The 24168-nt window shown below is 41.9% G+C and overlaps 1 protein-coding gene across 2 annotated transcripts in view; it reads left to right on the top strand.

Moving 5' to 3' along the window:
• The window catches only part of ITGBL1 (integrin subunit beta like 1), a 282440-nt gene that overhangs the window by 31231 nt on the left and 227041 nt on the right, over nt 1-24168 (top strand). Inside the window, exons 3-4 of one of the 2 annotated variants that reach the window (XM_053563368.1) lie at nt 14545-14881; nt 15861-16078. The exons of the other annotated variant lie outside the window; for it this stretch is intronic. Coding sequence (XP_053419343.1) covers nt 14545-14881; nt 15861-16078 — 555 coding nt within the window. The remainder of the gene's footprint in view (nt 1-14544; nt 14882-15860; nt 16079-24168) is intronic. 2 annotated transcript variants of the gene reach the window in all.

The raw sequence follows: 24168 nt of genomic DNA, 5'->3' as shown, positions 1-24168 counted from the left end.
TTTTACAAATTGGAGTGCTTACATCATACTAATCAGCATAGCTTTCACCTCATTTACCCAATTATAGCATTAGGACATTTGTGTTCTACACATGATAGAACCAACTTGTACTTGCAATGTGCTCCGTAGTTGTGGTCCCCCCCCATCCCCTACAATCCCTCCCATCCCCTTCCCATGTCTCACCCTCCCCTTCCCTCCTTCATCATAGCCTAAAGTTGTGTTTCATTTTTCATATGCAAGTGTGAGTGATTAAAAATTGGTTTCACAGTAGTGCTGAGTACATTGGATACTTTTTTCCCCATTCCTGAGATACTTTGCTAAGAAGAATATTTTCCAGCTCTTTCCATGTAAACATCAAGGAGGTAAAGTCTCCATTTTCTTTTACTGCTGCATAATATTCCATGGTATACATATACCACAATTTATTAATCCATTCATGGGTCGATGGGCACTTGGGCTTCTTCCATGACTTGGCAATTATGAATTGAGCTGCAATGAACAATCTGGTGCAAATATCTTTATTGCCCAATGATTTTTGGTCCTTTGGCTATACACCTAGTGGAGGAATTGCAGGATCAAATGGCAGGTCTACATTTAGATCCCTGAATGTTCTCCAAACTTCCTTCCAAAAGGAATGTACTTGCATTCCCACCAGCAGTGCAGAAGAGTTCCCTTTTCTCCACATCCACACCAACATCTGTTGTTTTGGAATTTTGTGATGTGGGCTACTCTTACTGGCGTTAAATGATATCTCAGAGTAGTTTTGGTTTGCATTTCTCTGATGATTAAAGATGATGAGCATTTTTTCATGTGTCTGTAGGCCATGTGCCTGTCTTCTTCATGTTTTGGAGAAGCTTCTGTTCATGGCTCTTGCCATGTTTTGGAGAAGCTTCTGTTCATGGCTCTTGCCCACAATGAAATGGGATCACTTGTTTTTTGCTTAGTAATAAGTTTGAGTTCTCTGTGGATTCTGATTATTAGAACTTTGTAGGTAGCATAACTTGCAAAAATCCTCTCCCATTCTGAGGGCTGTCTATTGGCTTTACTTAGTGTGTTCTTGGCAGTGGAGAAGCTTTTTAATTTGATCAGATCCCAGTAATGTATTTTTGATGTTGCTTTAATTGCCTGGGGTGTCTTCCTCATGAAGTATTCTCCCAGGCCAATTTTCTCAAGTGTTTCCCCTGCACTCTCTCTAAGAATATTTATAGTTTCATGTCTAAAGTTTAAGTCCTTTAACCAGTGAGAATCAATTTTTGTGAATGGAGAAAGGTGTGAGTCCAGTTTCAGTCTTCTACAAGTTGCCAGCCAATTCATCCAGCACCATTTATTGAATAGGGAATTTTTCTCCCAATTTCTATTTTTAATAGGCTTATTGAAAATCAAATGATGATAAGTGTCTGGGTTCACCTCTTGGTCTTCAATTCTATTCCATACATCTACCTCTCTATTTTTGTGCCAGTACCATGCTGTTTTGATCACTATCGATTTATAATATAGTCTGAAGTCTGGAAGTGAGATTCCTCCCAATTTGTTTTTATTTCTGAGTAATGTCTTGGCTATTTGAGGTTTTTTCTGTTTCCATATAAAACGAAGTACTAATTTTTCCAGGTCTTTAAAATATGAGAGAGATGCTTTAATAGGGATCACGTTAAATCTGTAAATGGCTTTAGGTAGTATAGACATTTTAACAATGTTGATTCTTCCCAGCCATGAGCATGGTATATTTTTCCATTTGTTAACATCTTCAGCTATTTCTTTTTTCAGAATTTCATAGCTCTCTTTATAGAGATCTTTCACATCCTTAGTTAGATACACTCCCAGATATTTCATCTTCTTTGACACTATTGTAAAGGGAATAGAATCTTTGATTGTTTTTCCCCTTGACTATTGTTGGTGTATATACAGGCTACAGATTTATGAGTGTTAATTTTGTATCCTGAGATGTTACTATATTCCTTGATCACTTCTAGGAGTTTTGTAGTTGATTCCCTGGGGTTTTCCAGATATATAATCATATCATCTGCGAAGAGCGACAATTTGATCTCCTCTGGTCCTATTTGTATCCCCTTGATTGTCTTCTCTTGCCTGATTGCGGTGGCTAAGACTTCCATTACAATGTTAAAAAGCAGTGGAGACAGTGGGCATCCTTGCCTGGCTCCTAATCTGAGTGGAAATGATTTCAATTTTACTCCATTCACTATGAATGTGGGTTTGCTGTAGATGGCCTCTATCAGTTTAATAAATGTTCCTTCTATACCTATTTTCTTAAGTGTTCTGATCAAGAAAGGATATTGTCAAAAGCTTTTTCTGCATCAATTGAGAGAATCATATGGTCTTAGTTTTTATTTGTTTATGTGATGTATTATATTTATGGATTTACGTATATTGAACCATCCTTGGGACCCTGGGATGAAACCCACCTGTTCGTGGTATATAATTTGTTTGATGTGTTGTTGGATTCTGTTTGCTACGGTCTTATTGAATATTTTTGCATCAATATTCATTACAGATATCGGTCTATAATTTTCTTTTCTTGTTGGGTCTTTTCCTGGTTTGGGTATCAGGGAGATATTTGCTTCATAGAATGAGTTGGGAAGTATTCCTTCTTTTTCTATGTTTTGGAAAAGATTAAGTAATATCATTACTAGTTCCTCTTTAAAGGTTTGGTAGAATTCTGATGTGAAGCCATCTGGTCCCGGGCTTTTCTTTTTGGGGAGATTTCTGATAGTTGATGCTATTTCAGAGCTTGTTATAGGCTTGTTCAACATTTCCACTTCTTTCTGGCTAAATCTGGGAGGGTGACATGTTTCCAAGTATTGATCTATTTTCTTCAGATTTTCATACTTCTGAGAGTAGAGTTTTATGTAGTATTCATTAAGGATTTGCTGAATTTCTGAGGAGTCTGTTGTTATTTGGCCTTTGTTTTCTGATTGATGAAATTAGGGATTTTACTCTTCTACTTCTGGTTAGGTTAGCCAACGGTTTATCTATTTTATTGACCTTTGCAAAAACCAACTCTTTGATTGCTTGATCTGTTATATGATTCTTTTGTTTTCAATTTCATTAAGTTCTGTTCTAATTTTAGTTATTTCTTTTCTTTTGCTGGGTTTAGGGTTGGAAAGTTCTTCCTTTTCCAGTTGCTTGAGATGACCATTTAAATTATTGACTTCCTCTCTTTCCATTCTCTTGAGGAAGACTTGCAACGCTATAAATTTTCCTCTTAGGACTGACTGCCTTTGCTGTATCCCAGAGGTTCTGATAGTTCGTTTCTTCATTATTGTTTTGTTCCAAAAATTTGGTAATTTCCTTCTTAATCTCATCTATGACCCAGCTATCATTCAGCGTGAGGTTATTAAGTTTCCATGTTTTTGTATGGTGTGGAGATTCCTGTTGTCACTGAGTTCAACTTTTATTCCGTGGTGGTCTGAGAAAATACAAGGAATGATTTAAGAAATGATTCTTAAATTTGCTGAAGTTAGACTTGTGACCTAAGATATGATCAATTTTGGAGGATGATCCATGGGCTGATGAGAAGAATGTGTATTTGGGTTTGTTAGGATGAAATGTTCTATAGATGTCTATTAGATGCAAATGTTGAATGGTTAAGTTTAATTCTAAAATTTCTTTGCTTAGCTTCTTTTTTGAGGATCTATCCAACACTGTCAGAGGAGTGTTAAAGTCTCCAACAATTATGGTGTTAGGGAAATCAAATTGCTCATGTCAGTTAGAGTTTCTCTTATAAATTGAAGCACATTCTGGTTGGGTGCGTAGATGTTGATAATTGAAATCTCATCATGTTGAGTGTTGCCCTTAACAAATAAGAAGTGACCATCATTGTCTTTTCTTATTTTGATTGGTTTAAAGCCTATTGTATCTGCGCATAAAACTGCAACACCTGCTTTTTTCTGATTTCCATTTGCCTGAATTATAGATGACCATCTCTTCACCCTTAGTCTGTGTTTATCTTTTAAGGTAAGGTGAGATTCTTGAATTCAGCAGATGTCTGGCTTGAGTTTTTGTTGTATCCAGTCAGCCAACCTGTGTCTCTTTAGAGGGCAATTTAAGCCATTCACATTAATTGAGATTAATGATAAATCCAACAGAGTTTTGGGTACTGAGTTTTTCAGAAGTCCAGTGGACATTTTTAATCCTTTTGCCACTATGGAAGTTAGACTTTGATCAAAAGTTTCTGAGTGATTTTACTTTGGTGGTGGAGGATTGTGTTGTTCATTATGGAGGATAGGTCTGAGAATTTCCTGAAGAGCTGGTTTAGTTATGGCAAATTTCTTCAACATGTGAATGTCATCAAAGTATTTAATTTCTCCATCATAGATGAAACTCAGTTTAGCTGGATACAGGATCCTGGGTTGAAAGTTATTTTGTTTAAGGAGATTAAAGGTCGATGACCACCCTCTTCTAGCTTGAAAGGTTTCAGTGGAGAGATCTGCAGTCATTCTAATGCTCTTTCCCTTGTATGTCATGATTTTCTTATGTCTTACAGCTTTCAGAATTTTTTCCTTCATATTAACTTTAGTGAAATTAATTATAATGTGTCAATGAGAATTTTTATTTGGGTTGAGTTGTGCTGGTGTTCTGAAACTGTATGCTATCTGAATTTCAGAATCTCTGGGCATATCTGGAAAATTCTCTTTTATTATTTCATGAAGCAAAGCATCTCTATACTTTGAGGCAACCTTATCACATTCAGGTATTCCTATAAGGCAAATATTAGACCTCTTCAAATTATCCCGGGGCTCTATGAGAGAATGATTCATTTTTGTTCTCCACTTTTTTTCCTCTTTGCGTGTTTGGGAGCATTCAAAAGCTTTGTCTTCAATATTGGAGATCCTTTCTTCTGCCTGCTCCATTGTGTTACTGAGGGAGTCTACTGTATTTTTTAGATCTTTGAGAGCTGCAAATTCTTGCTTTAATGTGTCAAAATCTTTGGTCATTTTGTCTTTAAATTCGTTAAATTCTTGAGACATCTTTTGAATTTCTGCTTTAAATTCTAATTTCATCATTTCCTCCATTTTGTCGATCCTATTTGCTATCCAAATTCTGAATTTGATTTCTGTCATCTCAGCCATTTGTTTGGGAATAGGATCTTGTGCTGTATCTGCTTTATCGTTTGGGGGGGAAGTTGATCTACTCTGATTATTCATGTTGCTAGAGTTTTTCTGCTGATTCTGCCTCATGATTGTTTTTCACTGTTGGCTAGGTGGTCTGGTAAGGTGAGATTGGATTGGGACTTCCTGGGGTTGTGGTTAACCAGCCCTTTGTTAAGGATCTGGGACTGAGGACTGCAGCTTTTTCCCCTTTAGCTTTGCAAAGGACCTGTGCAGTATTACAGTTTGAGGCTGGGGAAACCTGCTTGATGTGGTGTGGTTAGGTGGCTCAGTCTTGTATTCAACTGGTTCTTGTCCAATCCTGGTGGATCAGTGATTCTGGTGAAGTCTTAGCTGTGAAGAAATACAAGCAATTAAGAAACCCACCTCCCCAGACAACAACTGGAATGGGAAAATCGACCCTTCCTGTTACTACACAACCAGGGTATCACCCTAGAGGGTCCTTGGATGATTGTTCCAAGTTAGGGGTTCTGAACCAATTGACCCTGTCAGAACAAACTCTCAGTTGGGAGAGTTTGAAAGGTCTCCAGCAGCTAGATAGCAGAGGTCTACTGGCTGTCAGATTTGGCTCTCTCCGGTGCTCTACAGAGTCAGAAATACCCCTGTAGCCCAGTAGCACAGTAGGACCAGGGGCAGAGTCTCTTTCTCCCCTTTGTTCCTTTTTCACGACTAATCACTAACAGGGCTGCAGTCCTGTTTCCTCCAATAATATGAAGTGCCAGGGCTTAGCGCCTGTCAGAGTCAAAGGAAGGTCAATGCCCCCAAGGCCCAGCCACTTCCCTTGGCTACCAGCCAGTTGGGAGAGCTGAGGCCTGCTGCCTCGGGTGTTCAATTTCCACTGGCGAGTGTTCCACTTGGGCTCAGTCTAATCTTGAGGGTACCAGGCCTGCAAATGCTTATCTCTCTCAGCCACCGCACCTTTGCCCCTGCCACTCTGCAGCACCAGTATCCCTATAGAGTGACTTCTGGTTTCCTCTGGCAGTGCACAGAGTTGCAGGGGTGTTTCTCCAAGATTAGACCCCGGTGTGATCACTCTATTGTTGCTGATCTTTGTGGGAAGTGCCCCTGCACAGTTCCACTACCACTGCTAAAGCCAGACAATTTTGGCTGTAGGAGCAGCTCTAGGAGCTTGCTGCACATGGATCTGGCAGCAGGGTGGGGTACACTGCACAGATTCTGGCAGTATCTAGTGCCTGGTGACTTTAGCAAGAACACTACTCCACTGGTGATTCTGGTCACATGGGGGTCTGGTGCAGAGGCAGGGCAGGCGCCATGCACAGCTTCAGTGGTCTCCAGAATGGCGGGGTGTGACACGCAGCCTCGGCAGTCCTGGAGGGTGGGGTGCGGCATGGTCTTGGCAGTCTCTGGGTGGGCTGGGCGCGGTGCCGGCCTCGGTGGTCTCTGGGTGGGCAGAGTCAGGGAGGGCACCGGGGGCACATGCGGCTTGGAGACAAGGAGGGAGCAGGGGACCGATGGGGTACTCAGTCAGGCAGGCTGGAGTGGGGGCCGCTGCTCATGAGCCTCCTCCCTCAGTCTCTGCAGGGGTTAGGGATCTGGTTTATCTGGTTAGTGGGGAAGGGTGAACTGAAAGTTCAGAATGGCAGGGAAAATGTAAGTTCAATTTTTCTGCCTGGTAAGAGAGTGATCAGAGTCACCGCAGGGTCCCTCTGGAGAAAGAAGTCTCCACTTCTTACTGCTTTCAACCGTGGGTTGAGACAAGAGATCCTCGGTTCACTACTTGCCTGTAGAAATCCTATGGAGCAAATGAAGAGTGAAAAGAAAAGGAAAAAAGAACCTGCAGCTTTCTTGGGGGAGGGGTCAGGCATTTTTCCTTTCAGTTGAGTTTTGTACCTGGAGATTGTTGTCTTGGAATCGCAGCTTGCCTCAGCAAGGGTGACCTATAGTTCTCACTCTTCTCTCTTGGCTGGGCTTCCTGTCTTCAGCTCCATTGGATACCCTCTGGACATTATCCTTCTCTCTGGACAGGAGCCTATGTTGGAGGCTGCATCCAGTCGGCCATCTTGCCCCTCACTCTGTTTAACTCATTTAAATGAGTGATTAAATCCTCTAAAAAAATGCTAAATCTGTAAGCCAGTTTTCATTGAGAAGTTCTGGCACAAATTTGGTTTTTGATACCATAAACAACTTGATAATATGTCAGAAATCATAAAATCTTTTCCATGTTTGGTCTCAGCTTGGACATCTTACTTCCAAAAGGTAAATGATGTTGCCATAGTCACCATCAGTGCTTTTGAGCAGTTTCTGCAATTGGTGATGATTCAGTCTCCAGGACCTTATGAAATTCATGGTTTTGATAAAAACTTGCATGACATTAGCCATTTTAAAAACTTTTGTGCACAAGTGTTCTTGACAATCTATGCAATAATAACTTCATTTAACATAAGTTTGGAGTGGCAATTGCATGGTCTTCTATTAATTTTACAAGTTCCTCTCTTTTGCCTACCATCTGTGGTGTGCCTTAAGGTTTGTTGTCAATGGACAAAGAAAATACCATTAACACATTTTTTTATTGCTTTGTAATCTCTTGGTTTAGTTGTGTCTTTTAATGGCACTAAAGAAGCCATCTCTTTAGTGACGTTATATTTATCATCAATGCCTCTAATAAAAATGACAAGTTGAGCCATATTTATAGTATCTCTGCTGTCATCCATCGCCAAAGTGTAAAGTTAAAAATTAGCAGCTTTACTTTCTAAACTTCTTTCAATAGATTTTTCAGTTTCTTCAATTCTTCTGGCTATAGCCTGGTGAAGCAAACTGATTTTAGAAATACCACTCCTTTTTTTCAGGGAAAATTTTAACTACAGTGCTTTCCATACATTGCTTACTAATCTCACCATCAGTAAACGGTTTTGATTTTTTCACTATTAAATATGCTAGCACATAACTTTTACAATCTGAGTTGTAACCTTTTGAAAGAAGTTTTGTGGCAAAGACAGACGATTTTTCAGTTCCCCTATTTTGTCTTACAACACAATCCTTCATATACATTGAATCTGGCAGGATGTTTTTGCATATAATGCCTTTTCAAATTATAGTCTTTGAAAACTTGCACAAATTCCATATAAATTAAGCAGAGGGCCTTACTATTTGCCTCAACAAAACAGTCGTCATCTGCCCACTTCTCATTGAACAATCTTCCTTCTTCCAGAATTTTTCTTCTTTAGGATTCTGTTTCTTTTTAAGACATTGCATAAGTCATGCTGAGATTAAAAATATAATAATAGGTGAGTGACTATCCTTATTTTTATTACAAAGACTAATGGACAGTAAAACAGAAAGCAAGGTTTGGGCCCTTCCATATCTGGGCTGCTGAAGCCGGGTGAGGAGGAGGCCAATTGGAAAGCTTGGTAGGTGATGTGTGAGGCACCGCTGAGGTGTGGAATTACCCTTAATAATCAAGTACTAATGCTTCCCTGACTTCTAAATAACACTAAACACTTAATGCTGCAATGGTAAGTTGAAATATTGTGGATAATGGCTAGCTTGCCAGGTCACCATGAGCACATAGCTCTCCAGGTCACCATGAGCACACTTAGAATCTGGCGGTGTCAGTTTGACTCCTCTTGGAAGATGACGCCCTGGAGGACACGTATGTATGCAAACAGTGAGAGCACAGCCGTGTTCACTTTATATGACATTGTGACACGGTGGTGTTGTCTACAAAGTTCACACTAGAGAACCACATAATTGACTTCCAACAACAACACCGACAACATTAAAAATACACAGAAAATAAAGCTGTAGGTAAGTTTATAATTTTGTGTTGGGCTGCATTCTAAGTTGCCAGCCCATGGGCTGTCAGTTGGACGTTTAGTGTCTCAGTGGGGCTTGGAAAGAGGAAATTCCCTCACTGAATGGAGCACAGGTGGAGAATTGAGGTCCAATTGTTCCTACAAAGGTATTTATACTATCTTCTTGTTCAACTTCACTCTTCACACCTCTTGTTGCTTTTACTTTTTGAGTCTTTCTGCGTTGTTGACATGAAGCACAAATGGCAGACCTGTTCAGAGCTACAATTTTCAAATGGAAGGGGCTTAAGGATGCCAATGCTGTTTGAGGTGGAGATTAGGGAATTGTATTGAACCCGAGTGATCAAGGCTGTTCCCTAGTACACAGGGCACTTCCCTGTGAGAGGTGTGGCTGTGAGTTTCCAGCAGCCAATGCTGCCATCAGCCAGGGGGTGGGTACGTGGGCTCTAGGGAGGGGTCTGGGTGGAGGAGCAGAATGTCCACTATGGAGACAGAGTCCAAAGTACCTCACAAGACCCTACCGAGAACTGGACTTTATACGTCAAACAAGGGGGAGTTACTTTAATATTTTTCAATAGGGAATGGATATGATGAAGTTTTCATGCTAGAAAGATGTCCTAGGGAGCAAGGTAAGGGTAGACACAAAAGGACAAGAATGGAGTAGTGAGGCCGGTTGGCAGGATATGACAACAGTGTGCAAGATGGAAGATGACATCTGAAGTAAACATGGTGAAGTGGAAGGCTGGGTTACTAGGAGGTCAACTCAACATGATTCAGGGCTTTACTGGATAATCCCAATGAATTACAAAGTGGGAGCAAAGATAACTCTCAAGATTGTGACTATGGGGATTAGGTAAAAAAGCCATGTAGTTAAACAAAAATTGGGAATATAGGAAAAGGATCTGGCATTCTGTGGTTTCAAGTCGATGCCACAGTGAATGTCAGGAGGGTAGTAAAGACCACAGATGTCATCTGGCTGCTGAGCCAGAATCCATCCTATCACCTGCATCCTCAGTGATAATAGACTCATGGATCTATTACTCCTGTTGTGCACTGTTTTCAGTTAATTTATTTGTGCCATAAATATATATTGATCATATTGCATATATCTTTTGGGTATTATTGTAGATGATACAGAAACATAAGCCCAAGTTTTACTTAGTAAGCTAAGAATAGCAAGGATCTTTCATAATACTCTCGTGAACAATGGGCAGGCTAAAACCAGACGACTCAGTGCCCTGGTAAGTGGTTGGTGACCTGTTCAGTAGTACTAACTAAGGGACTGATTATCTTGAAGACTCTTATCTAAGCTTGGTCTGTAGCCTGATTTTTTTAAAACTATCTTATCAGTTATATAGATAAAGATACAGAAGCTGTGCTCATCATATTTACTTTTGGAAGGGTGAAAAAAATACAAAAACATTATCCGTAATGGTTTTTTACCATCTACAGAAGGGGTCCTCAAACTGCGGTCTGCAGGCCACATGAGGCAGTGTGATTGTACTTGTTCCCGTTTTGTTTTTTTACTTCAAAATAAGATACGTGCAGTGTGCATAGGAATTTGTTCATAGTTTTTTCTTTTTCTTTAAACTATAGTCCGGCCCTCCAACGGTCTGAGGGACAGTGAACTGGCCCCCTGTTTAAAAAGTTTGAGGACGCCTGGAGGAAAGAGCTGAGCCTAGATGAAATCCAACAAAGATAAAGATAAATTTGTATTTAGGGGAAAATACATTTGTACAAGCACACAATTGGGGCAATGTGGCTCAAAAAAGCCAGTGTGATGTTCAGTATTAGGAGTAGCAATGAAGCAAGAATGCTGAAAGGGCTGATCTCTCTGACAACCTACGACCTTACCTGCTCTAATGGTTTTAGATGGGTATATCTTGTTTTACAAAAGGCATCAACCACAGATAAAGCAGAAATGCTCAGGAAATCAGAGTATTAAAGACTTAAAGTTGTAGTACATAAGGAGGTGAAGGAAATAAGACTATTTACCATTAAGAAGTATAGAGTTATTTGGAGAGTAGTAGACGGGTAATAGGTCTGGGGAACACGCTATTATAGCTTCAAATATTTGATTCAACACTAGTGGCCAGGATCATATTTTAAATGGCCTCTTGGCATGGACCTGGAACCAAGGGGTAAAAGTGTCAGAGCAATTCTCTAAAAAGGACGTTGTCTTCTTAATATTTGTTTTTCTTATCAAATCTGCTCAATCACTTGGTAGGTATGTTGTCAAGAAATTTAATTTTGGTCTAGAAAACCTTTTCAAAATTCCTTAAATCCTGTAATTCTGCAGTTTTGTAACCTGAGGACTTAAGGGCTACATTCAAGGACTAAGATGCTTTCAATCTCTCTTTGAGTTTGGTTCCAAATGCACCAGCTCCTCCCACGTGGCCTTCACTGTGCCTTCTACCCCTGCTTTGTCTCAGAGCCGGCATTGAGTGTTCAAGGCCAGTGGGAGTGAGAAACTCAGGCTTCCAGGCAGCCTGTCTTTGAGGTTCTGCAAACTGGGAAAGGGAAGGACGCGGGTATTTCTACGGCATGTAGTGCTTTGGCAGAAAAAAAAAATATATACAAGTTTGCTAAAAGAAATAAATGTAAAGTTATCCTTTCATTTTGATAGTGTTGTGAATGCAAGTCTTTCTAGTGAGTCACTAAGTCAGCCACAATGTAACCATTTCAGCTTACTAGGAATATTCTCTCTGAGTCACAGTAATATAATAATCTGAATTTCTAATTTTCTCAGTCACAGTACATACTCTCTTTACTTCACAGATGCATACTTTAATGTATTAAAGATAGTATTGTTCTTGAATGCCATACTGTATGATAATATTATGGGTTAAAAAGATAATTTTAATCGATGAAAAAAATGTTCAGGCATCAGGTCCCTATTTCACAAGAATGCTTTTTTTTCCCCTGCAGAAAGTATGCAAAAATTAAATAATACATGACTCATTTATTAAAGTTCCCATGTTTTCACTGCAAATTCTTAGCCAGGCTTTGGAATTGAGGCTTCTCTTCTACTCTTCCCATATTCTCTGAGTCACCAAGACTTCTAGATGTTGGCAGGAAGGCGTGTTCCTCATAGTCGTACACGTGGGTAGGAAGGAATGACTGTAACTCTAGAAGTGATGCGAGGAGTGAGGGGAATACCACTTTTTTTTTTTCACTATTTCAATCACTTTATTTATTTATTTATTTAATTTTTTATTGTTAAATCATAGCTGTGTACATTAGTGCAATCAAGGGGTACAATGTGCTGGTTTCATATACAATCTGAAATATTCTCATCAAACTGTTCAACGTCTCCTTCATGGCATTTTCTTAGTTATTGTATGTAGACATTTGTATTTTGCCTGTACCCATTCTAAGATGCGCCGTAGGTGTGGCCCCACCCATTACCCTCCCTCCACCCTAACCTCCCCCCTCCCTTCCCCTTCCTTGGCCCTTTCCCCATATTCTTGTGCTATAGTTGGGTTACAGCCTTCATGCTCAGCCCTGGGCCCCGTGATTTGCAATGCTTTGTTGGGACTCAGCACTCTGTAATTCATTAGATCTAGAGTTGGGGCCTGACATTTCTGTAAGTTCTCAGATGATGTATGTTGCTGTCCATGGACCAGACTTTGAGAACCACTGACTTAGTACTTCCATTCTGTCTCTCCTTCAGAGAGACCCTCCCCACATGTGACTCTGGGTACCTGCCACAAGAGCCTGTGTCTTTCCTTCTAAGCCACACTCTGGGTTTCCGAGACCCTAGAATTCTCTGTCCAGACGTTCTCCAATACTTCTCCCAGGACTGTGCCCACCTGTCCCTAGTCTGTCCTCTGGGAAAAAGACCCTTCAGGGAGGCACCTCTGGCTCAGTGGGTAGGGCGCCGGGCCCCATGTACTGAGGATGGTGGGTTCGAACCTGGCCCTAGCCAAACTGCAACAAAAATAGCCGGGTGTTGTGGTGGGTGCCTGTAGTCCCAGCTACTCAGGAGGCTGAGGCAAGAGAATCGCTTAAGCCGAGGAGTTGGAGGTTGCTGTGAGCTGTGACGCCACCGCACTATACCGAGGGCAATGGAGTGAGACTGTCTCTACAATAAATAAACTGTTTAAAAAAAAAGAAGAAGAAAGAAAAAAGACCCTCTACCACTGTGCATTGACAGAAGTTCAGGTACCTGGGGGAGCGTTAGCTGTGTGGGCTGGAGGACGCACGGAGATGTGCCCTGTGCAGAGCTGCTGCTAGCACAAGATGGAGACCAGGGCAGAAACAGAAAAGGGATGAGCTGTGATCAGGCCACCTTCATTTCCCTTCTTGCTGCAGCAGGCAAATGTTGAGTAGTTCTGCCCTTACGTCTATTCATGTAAATGACAAGGAAAGATGTCACTCATCCCTGATTTTGAGACCACAGAACCACAGGTGATTCTTGGATGTTTGGGTTTCATGAGAAAACATTGCATCTAGAGCACTGTCCTGAGGGTGAAGAAGTGGTTTCCTCCCTCCACGTCACCCTCTGCACACTTTTCCCAATGACCACAAAGCAGGGAACAATTTGTGTGCTTTAGATGACCATGGCTTGCAGCTGATATGCCACTTTTAAGTCTGCATGAATTTCCCCTGGGCCTCAGTTTCTTTATCTTTAAGATGAGAATCAGAATGCCTCCCCACTCTCTACTGCTTTCTTCTTATTTCCACTTAATTCTATTCTTATTTCAGCCTTTATCTCAAATGTCATCATCTTGGATTAGATCAGGTGCCTGATTCTAATCCCAAAGTAACTTTTCATTACACTTGCAACGATTCGTCCTTAGTATTTGTTTTGATTACTGTGTCACTAGCCCACTGGGCTCTGAGAGAGCAGGGATCATCCCTCCTTAGTTTGCTGTCGTGTCCCTTCTGTCTGGCACAGAGCCTGACACATGACAGATGCTAAATCCACATTTGCTAAAGCAGTGGTTCTCAACCTTTCTGATGCCGTGGCCTTTTAATACAGTTCCTGTGGGTCACGACCTACAGGTTGAGAACCGCTGAGCTAAAGGAATATGTGATTATTCACTAAAGAAAAGATACTAAATAACTGGCAGATAGTAGGGGCTTAGTACGTGACACTGATTATTTTTCAGTAGCTTACACTCTAAATAAACATGTGATTTTGTTCTCTTATACTTGATACATAGAAAGAGGTGAATTTGGGACAACTACAATTGAACTGTCCAAGTCAAGAAAAAATGTGATGTGATAAGCCATTGGCCTGAACACGACACACTTTTTAAAGACTTCAGAATAAAATGCCCACAGTTTAAAACAAAGGATAATAAATACAAGAAAAAGTTGCATTTTCCAGATTTGTTTGCCCCCATCATCCAAACCATAAAGACTGCATCTTTTTCAAAAGCATGTGGTGACAGCAATTCCCCACCTGAGAGTTCACACCCACTGTCACTGGCCTCACCCTCTCTCTTCACGACTTGGGGATTACTTTAACTGCCCCTTTAATATGAAGCCAACCTAAATAGTCTCTTGTCAAATATGTCTGGGGCCTGTACTGGAAGAAAGAAACGATTTTCTCAAATCTGTGAACAGGACACTTTTTTTTTTCTTAATGTCAAAATAAACCATCTGCTTGTACAACTGTTTCTAATTACTTCCCTGCCTAGACTCTCCACTGAGGGGTTTGGCACCAGCACCCCGCCCAGAGCACAGCCACTGCCCAAATCCTTGCAGGCAGCTCATCAAGGCAATCGAAACTCCCGGTGAAGTCCCGGACCTGCAAGCCTGGGTGTCGGCGAGTCCGTCTGCCCGGCCATCTGCTGGTGGCACCTCTCCCTCCAGGCCCCTCCTGTGCGAGCCCCACCTTGCAGGAGCGCGGCTCCCCTGCTCAGCCCAGGAACTCAGCATGCGTCCCCAGGACCTCGGGAACTTGGTGCTGCTGGCGTCCTCCCTTCTCTTTGCTGGGCTGTCAGCTGTTCCTCCAAGTTTCTCGCCATCTCTGAGGTAAGTTTGGTTTGTTATTCTTTCAGACAGACCTGCCCTGCTTATGTGGCAGGACTCAAGTTTGCAGTGTGACTGTCCAAAGCCAAGAGCAGTTACTCCGCGGGACATGGGATAAACTGTTTTCAACCTGTTCCTTTTCCTTTCTTAATACCTGCACTGTGGGTGCCTCCATCTTTTGTCTTTTTGCTTTTCCTTTGGAAAAATACTAATCACTGAATAAAAACATTATTTTCTTCTCTGCAAATGTGTGTCAAAAAAAATTCTGGCAATGGTTAAAGGTAGTCCTAGGTATCCCTTTCTGCTTTCTTAGCTTGCAAGGCAACATGATTTCTGTTTCCTAACAACACAGACATGAGCGCTATAGGACAGTTGGTGCTGCATTTTGAAAAAGATTTTGAAGCACATTGTAATAGCTAAACTTTCTAAAAGTCGAGTTGTAAAGCCTGCTCATTCTAAATTAAAAACAACAACAACAAAACAAAAAACAAGAGTGCCCTATCCTTTCATAGCATGTATAACGCTTTCTATATATTCATTTCTTCTTTTTCATAAAATAACTGTCCCCTTGGTCATCAGCTACAAACGGGACATTTTAAAAAAGAGAACTGAAGTGGAAAGACAGCCAAGCGCCGTACTTTGGATTAATTTGCCTTTAATCTAAATGTGCATATCTGATTCAGGGACAAACTGCCAACGGGCAGGGCTGTCCACCGGGAAGAAGGGCTATGCTCACGTGGGCAAGTCATTCCTTAGAATGACATTTTGGGTCATGGTCGCTTCTCAAGTGGGTGGCACCTGTTTGCTTGGGGGAGACAAAGCCCCCCCAGAAGTGTAGGCCTCAGGCTCCTATCTGTGGGGAGGAAGGTCGCCATTTGGAGGGACCCTGGGGAAGAGCGTGGCTCGCATCAGAGGGGCAGCGTCTGTGTCTCACCCGGCCTGGCCCTGGCATTTGCCTTCTCCTCCCCCTTCCCCCCTGCAGGAGCTGGTCGGGCGCCACCTGCAGGCTGTCGCGGGCCGAGTCGGAGCGCCGGTGCCGCGCGCCAGAGCAGCCGCCAGGGGGCGCGCTGTGCCACGGCCGGGGCCGGTGCGACTGCGGCGTGTGCATCTGCCACGTGACCGAGCCGGGCACGTACTTCGGGCCCCTGTGCGAGTGTCAGGACTGGGTGTGCGAGACCTACGACGGCAGCACCTGTGCAGGTAAGGGGCGGCGCTGTCCTCCCTCCTGGGATGCCTGGCCCTTCACAGAGGGGCCAAGGGTGGGGCACCCCTCCCACCCGTCCCTTCAGATAAACACCAAGCCCGTTACTACGGGGTGAACGTCGCCCTTTGGCAGGTCAATTCTGAAATTGCTTATTACCGTCCTATTCTCTCCCCCACACCCCCCGAGACAAACTTAAATGGAAATAACATTTGTAAATTTTGTTCACTTCATTGTCACTTCTCTCTCTCTAAGTTCCTTATCATAAGCTACATTTCCCAACGTCCTTGCGAATAGAGTTACTTGGCTGGGCTCTCCTACCCCTATCAAGAATGTTAATCATAATATTTGCCCATCATGGCCCGTATTTAATTTTTACCTAGGAAACACGAAGGGGTATTAAACTTTCCACGGGGGTAGCTTGTGTCTTTGTGGTGCCCGTAACTTAGGATGCAGTTCACAGCAGGAATGCATATTAGGAAACCGTTAACAAGGAAGAATATAAACACCCACGTATTGACAATTGCTCTTGTCTTGTTTTAGCTCCTTGAATTTGTAGCCGTAGGGAAACTTGGTGGAGCGAAACCACATTCATTTCTCTTGTACATTTTAAAGGAATAATTCAGGTTCTGAATTCGGAAGAGGTCAAAGTCCTTGGTAGAGAACACCCTTAACCTCTTCACCTGTTTCATGTACATGTGTCATTTACTTAAGGCCAAGAACCTCAATTAATTTCTTGTGAATGAGATAGGAATTTCCTTCCAGCTAGGGTTTGGCAAATTTGTAGGGAAAAAAATGGCAACTTACTTTCTTCTCAGTGTAGCTAAGATATTAATAAGACATCCAACATTAACACAGATCCAGAATGAGTTTATAGCAAAATGTTTTTTTCTTGGCACCTGGGCCTGGGAGTGCATAGTGAGAGTATCAACCTGCAGGCTATTTGGCAGGGGAGAAAAGAGTCCAGGGGTAATTCAGAGGTGCACGGTACATCTTTGTGGCTTGTTTTATCCTATGAAGGCTGCAGTTCAACCCTATAAAAATACTGAATGCTGGAACTTATTTAACTTGCTCAGTCTCACAAGTTGCAGTAGTAACTTGGGTAACCCTGTGTGGTAGGAAAGTTAAGTAACGTCTCACATTTCATTACAATTCTGCTGTTACTTGTCTTCTTTGGCTTTGTTTGCCTCTGTTTTACTGCCTGTCTGGCTTTGCTGTTTATTCATAACAGCATAGTGGCTACTTGTTTGCCTTACACAAAATGCAGTATGGAGTCAGGCATGGTTTTGTTGGGTTACGTGTGCATTTCTACAACAGGCGAAATGCAATAGCAAGGCTGACTGAACTCATTGTGTTCATTTTCCCGTCTCACTTTGCTGCCCAATGACCATGGGGGATTCTACAGGGCCTCAAGCAGAATCTGCCTGTGCATGCTTTGTGAGGCCTGAGAGGGATTCCTTACACATAGCACAATGGGCCACCTTGCTGACCTGCTGCTGGTCCTGTGGTTCACAATGAGCTTCTCAATTTTATTTTAAAGAAAGAGCTCCAGTTTTATAACTAGTAAGGTGGAAACATAGCAGGTTTGCTATTTTTATGTGCACCTAGGCATTTAACTCTATGATAAACCCTTTCCAGGGGTAGGGGAACTTCCAGAGACCTCTCTAACATCCAGAAGGGAAGCGAAACTTCACTCTGGTGTCATCTATCGTGGAGTGATTAAGGGTTCTGGGGTGGGGGGGATTCTCCAAATTCAAATCCAAGTTCCACAGCTCACCGGCTGTATAAACTTGGGCAGTTACTTAAACATCCTGAGCTTTGATTTCCTCACCTGCAAAATGGGAATAATAGCAGTATAGAATTGTTGTGAGGTTTATGTAAAACACTTAGAATAGTGTGTAAAGCACAAAGTGCTTCCTCAGTGTATGCTAATATGTTTTTGTGTAGTAACTAGGATGGGTGGATATGTGGATGGATAGGTGGAGTGATGATGGGCAGAAGTAGAATTGGTAGCCTGGCCGCTGTTTACAACGGGTATTTGATGCAGGGAGAACAGTTTAGTTTGTTTTCATGTAGTTTGAGCCTGTTACTGATTCAAAGCCCAAAAAGTCAAGCAAGGATAACTATTTTGGCCCAGCCTCAGTGCAGCTGTATTAGATACACTATGCCCTTTTAAAATTAAGTCCACTGGGATTCTTCTACTGTGAATCATTGAGAAACATACTTTTTTTAGTTTGAGCTGGTTGAAAGTGATTCAGTCCACTCTTGGTATTCACGCACTCACGGTACACGAGTCTTCATCAGACCTCTATAACATGTCTAGCCCAGTCATTTTTCCTCTGGAAGTAATGGTCTATTAAGTGGTATACTAAATGAGGTGAAATGTGTCTTTAAGAACAGCAAACTGTTTAGTTGCATGGAAACAAACTATCAGGTGCTATTTCTAAGGAATCTCTGGGTAACCCCAAGGACAGCTCTGATTGCATTTACATAAAATTGCTGGTTTCTTAAAAACATTAAAAAATAACTTTTAAAATATGTCACTTTAAAAGTTTCAGTTTTAATAAGTGGGAAGTAGACTTAGTTCCATGTAGGACACACTCACGGAGGGCTGCGTCTTTGCTGGGGCCCTCTGCAGTTGAAGGGGTGTAAAGATGGGAAGCCTGCGGCAGCTCCCCATCAGACAGGGAGGCTGAGAGGTATACCAAATGTCTTTAATGCAGTGCAGGATGCGGTTTCTAGAGGTTTCTATGCCCTTTCACTGAGGTAGGGGTTATAATACTGTGGTTGAAAGTTCTTGAAAGAGAGGTAGTATGCGATATTAAGTCTTTAAGTATAGGGAGGTTGTGACTCCAAAAGGTGGACTCTTCAAATTGTGAGTGCAGAAAAACTCATGCAAAGGTTTAGATGCAGAACAGGGTGTGGAGTGTGGACATGTTTGGGGAATAGTGTGGGCTCCAAGTTTGTCTTGGCTGGATCTTAGGGCTGTGGGGAAAGTAGTGAAAGATATGTTGAGAGTTACAGTTGCTGGAGAGTTTTAAACCAGACTGCAAAGTTTGTGTTCGATTAAACAGCATGTAGGAACTCTTATGCGTTTTGAATATGGGAGTGATGGTTAGCACTCTGATTCATGGAAAGAAATACAGTTGTCTCTCATACCCACGGATGATTCATTACAGGACCTTCACCGCCTTACAGACACTAAAACGTGTGCATGCTTAAGAACTTGATATAAAATTATGTAGTATTTATACATAATATATATACATCTTCTTCTATCTTTGAATCATCTCTAGATCATGTGTAATACCTAATACAATATAAATGCTATGTAGACAGTTACAACGTGTTGCTTTTATATGTATTATTTTATATTATCGTATTGTTATTTTTTCCTGAATATTTTCAAACCATACTTGGTTGAACCTGTACATACAGAGGGTGGCTGGGTGGTGCCTGAGGGCATAGCAGGTTGTGGTGGACCCGAAGGGGAGGAACTCCATTTAGATGCTGTCTAAATTATAGTCCAGAAGAGAGATAATAAAGACAGAATTATGATGGATTTTTAAGACCATTTTAAAGTAGAGTTAATATGATTTAGAGCTCAAGGATGAGAAAGATGATGAATTAAAACTGAAAACGAAGGCTGGATAGGGTAGCTCATGCCTGTAATCCCAGCACTCTGGGAGGCTAAGGCTTGAGCTCAAAAGTTGGAGACCAGCCTGAGCCAGGGAGAGAACCGTCTCTACTAAAAATAGAAAATGAGCCAGACATGGTAGTGAGTACCTACAGTCCCAGCTAGTTGGGAGGCTGAGGCAAGAGTTTGAGATTGCTGTGAGCTGTGATGCCACTGCACTCTACCGAGGAGAGGATGACAGACTGAGACTCTGTCTCAAGCAAAACAAAACAAAATAAAAGAAAACTGATAGCAAATTTGTAAGACTGAAAGACTGCAAGTGTGATAGAATGAATGGAATGAAGAAATTGGGAGGAAGAAGCAAGTAACATAATCAGTGAGTTAAAGTTCTCATTGAAGAACAAACAATTTTATCTGGAATTGCTGTGAAATGAAGAATTACTGCTAGAGGAATGAGCTTCTAGACTTCATTGGCCAAAAGAGCTGGGGCTAGATGAAGTCTAGTTTCAGTTTTTAACTTGGGTTGACTTGCTTGTGTTGTTAACCTTTAGCCAGCTATTTGATTGCTCTGAGATTTATTGTTATCAATAACCTTATAGATATGCAGAATCTTATGTCTTAAACGATAATAAAGAATAATATATGTATTTATGTATAAATATATTTAATATTCATGCAACATATATTTATTCAGACTATAAGACATTCTTATCAAAGTTGGTTTATAGAAACAGACATATCAAGGTGTGGTGGTGCATACCTGTAGCTCCAGCTACTCAGGAGGCTGATGCAGGAGGATCACTTGAGTCAGGAGTTCAAGGATGCACTGAACTACAATCACACCACCTCACTTCAGCCTGGGAGGTGGAGCAAAAACCTGTCTTTAAAAAAAAAACAACATGTATATATATATATATATGTATATATATGTGTGTGTGTGTTATAAGCACAAACAATATAAAACTAATTAAACACATTGAAACATCTGTAATATTGAAATATTAATACTCTTTCTTGCAGATATTTCTGATTTCCACATTGTTAAGCAGATGGTCTGAGAGTTTTACGTAATCATGAGACCTGGACTCTCTGGCTCTTTGTTGTCTGTCTCAGGACTATTTGACTTGGTTTTCCCTCACAACTGCATTTTTCTTAGACTGTTGAACGATTTCCCTCCAAGCCTATTTGTGAAATCACTCGTTAGGGTTTTTTCTCAGTCATTTTCCGTTTTCCAGCTTCTTTTCCTTTCCTTCCTTATGCTGTCTTACTTCCTCACTCCTTGCCCCTGACTATCCCCCTCAGAGTTGCCACTCCTTAATTTTTAAAAATATCCTCTCTACGTGCTTGAGTCAAGGGTCCCGGACACATGAGAACCTCATCTGCTCCTTAACCCCCTTTGCCTCTAAGTGCACGTATTGGACACACGGACTCCAGATTTCAGGTTGCCTCCTCTGATGTGCTGTCATCATAGTCTTAAAAACTTTGGTTAAGACTGTGTTGTTAAGACTGTGTGTGGAGGACTTGTGCAGGCTTCTCCACTACTGGCTACCCGCTTCATGTAAGGCACTGGGCAGGGGGGAGGCTATACTCTTTTACATGCGTCCATTTTGTTGGATAAAGGCATCTTTCTGTGCCCCAAGCAACACCTGAAACTTAAAGGTTTTCATTCTTAATGAAAACGCCAGAAATCCCACTATTTCCCCCCGTATTTGGGTACTTCTCTGTAACTGTTGCAGAGACCAGTGTGACTTGGCCTTGGACCAGGTCACCCCAGCACTTTGACGACCTGGAAGAACTTATTTATAACATTATGGTGTTTAAATCAAATAGCTTAAAAGTGACAAGTTCAGCAGTTGTTTTTTTATGTGAAATATTCACAGAAAGAAAAGGGAACATACGGGAACAAATTTATTTGTGTAACAAGTTTTATATTTGCAAAGCATAAACCTCCATAGGGTTCTCAAAAGTCTTCCACATATTTTGAGACATGGTGTTCAAAGTGACATCCTGTGTCTCTTGGTATCATAACCCCACTGGAAAATGCTCACCTCTTCAGGCCAGGGAAACAGTTTCTTTTCAATCTTACCTTGTGATCTGTGCTTGGCCTTGAGGTGGGTGACAGCCTGATATGGTCCATTGTCTAGAGAATCCCCTGTCTGTGGAGTAAAGCCAGACATGTTCCTAAGTTCCATATCCTGCCCTTGTATTACTTTCTCTGTCACTGCTATAACAAATCATCACAAACGTTGTGGCTGGAATGCCACAGATGTCTTCTCTTATAGCTCTGTAGGTCTCACAGTCCCTTGATGTGGAAGGCTGAAGTGTTCTTTTTTACAGGCTCTGGGAGAGGATCTGTTTCCTGGGTCTTTGGTGTTGAGAGAATTTAGTTCCATATGGTTGTAGGTGCAATGTCTCCCTTTCCTCACTGGATGTCAGCTGGTGGGGGGAGGGGTCTCTCTGATTTCCTAGAAGCCCCTGTGGAGGCCTTCATGTGCCCTCCTCCCCGACTCAGAGCCAGCAGCAGATGTGAGCTCCCACTACCAATGCAAGCCCTTGTCCCATCCCTTCTCGCCACAGCCTGGAACTGTGCTCTGATTCTCAGGACTCCTGTGACCAGATTGGACCTACCCAGATAATCCAGGAGAATCTCACATCTCAGGATCAGAACCTTAATCACATTGCCAAAGTCTCTTTCACCATGTAGGCTTCAGCAACAATTGTGTGTCCACCTTTGGGGTCCCATGTTTGTTTCAGCATAGTCACCCTCCGGAAAGGGCCAGAGAAATTCTATATGTTTGAATGGTAAGGGAGAGAGGTCCCAACTCCGCTGATACCCAGTTGTCCTCATGCTCCATCTGGATGGAGGTGCTGAACCTTTAACTTGTTTTCAGAGGTTGTCTTACAGAGCTGACTTCTCCAGCCCCAGCCATTCCCACACCATATCTGATAAGGAGCACCAGTTTGTGGTCTGAATCATGCAGAAAGACTTACAACCCAAGAGTTGCCTGGTTCTGTGCCTGACATCTTGCTGGCACGGCAGGGGCGAATTACTTCAAATGGTTATAACTTCTATTTCCTCATCTGCAGAAAGGTAATAATTGTACCAAATAGGGTTAGTGCCATTGCCAGGCACGCTGGAGTGATTAGTAAGTCTTCGGACTTACTATGCTTGCTCAGGCTGGATGCCCTTCTCTGACCCCAAGCTTAATTCCTAGTCCTCAGATAATTATTTCCCAAAGAGCAGTTTCCCTTCCACATTTTATCTTCCTCTGGGACTAAGTGCCTGTCTCATGTTTCCTTCTTTGATGATCCGTGAGTCTCGGGAACTGCTTCACAGAGCCCAGGGCTGGGTGCAGTTTCCACCCCGGCCAGCAGGAGGGGACCAGGAGCTCCCAGCCGCCGCCTCCGATTCCCTGGACATCCAGGTCCCTGACCTTAGTTTCTGTGTTTGTCTCAGAACTTGTCTTTTGTGTTTCTGTCTCTGAAGTCTTCACCCTGGTTTACACCATCATAATTGGTTGGATGGGATGTTCTAGAGCACTACCTTTAAAACTGTGTAATTAATTTGTCTCTGAATTCAAAATTTTCATTCTTTTTCTCTACTGGAAACTTTCAGATATCTGAACCTTCCCAGGGCTTACATTCTCAGTGCCTTTCTGCTTCTGATTCTAAGCTCCACTTAGGTGTCTGTATTTCCAGGCTGTTCCTTTATCTCCTTCAAAGTGTTGATACTGAACAGGTTGATTCCAGAAACAGCTTTTTCAATTATAAAAATGCAAAAGCCAACACAATACCAAACAAAAATCAAAATAACTCTCACAGTGTTTTTAAGTATGTAGTAAATATTACTGAATGTTCTGGAGACTTTGAAGTTGGTGTTGTGTAATCACAGGAATGGCAAAAAAAAAAACAAAAAAACAACCCACACAGGAATGCCAATGACTGAAGATTGAATAAGTAATCATTCTAGTTCTTAAAACTCCCAATACCCTGTTATGTTCTGTTGCTTCAGCAATTTCCTCTTTCTCCTTTTTTAAATTCCTTTCTTTTTACCTTTCCTCGCTTTTATTTCATTGTCAAATTCTGCTTTGTTTTGTTTTTTTTTAGAGACAGAGTTTTGCTCTGTCCCCCCAGCTAGAAAGTGATAATGTCATGATAGCTCACTGCAAACACGCCTCAAACTCCTAGGAATAAGCAACTCTCTGCCTCAGCCTCCTAAGTATCTGGACTATGGGCATGCACCACCACGCCTAGCTCATTTTTCTATTTTTGTTAGAGATGGGGTCTCACTCTTGCTCAGCCTGGTCTCAAACTCCTGACCTCGGGTGATCTTCCTGCCTTGGCTTCCCAGAGTGCTAGAATTATAGGGGTGAGCTACTGCACCCAGCATGTGTTCATTTTTTGTAAGTTTATTTATTATTTCTGTTGTCTCATGTCTTGCTCATCCATGGT

The sequence above is a fragment of the Nycticebus coucang genome, chromosome 15 (genome assembly GCF_027406575.1).
Source record: "Nycticebus coucang isolate mNycCou1 chromosome 15, mNycCou1.pri, whole genome shotgun sequence".
NCBI lineage: Eukaryota > Metazoa > Chordata > Mammalia > Primates > Lorisidae > Nycticebus > Nycticebus coucang.
The sequence above is the reverse complement of the archived record's forward strand: the minus strand, read 5'-3'. Positions and strand labels throughout refer to the sequence as shown.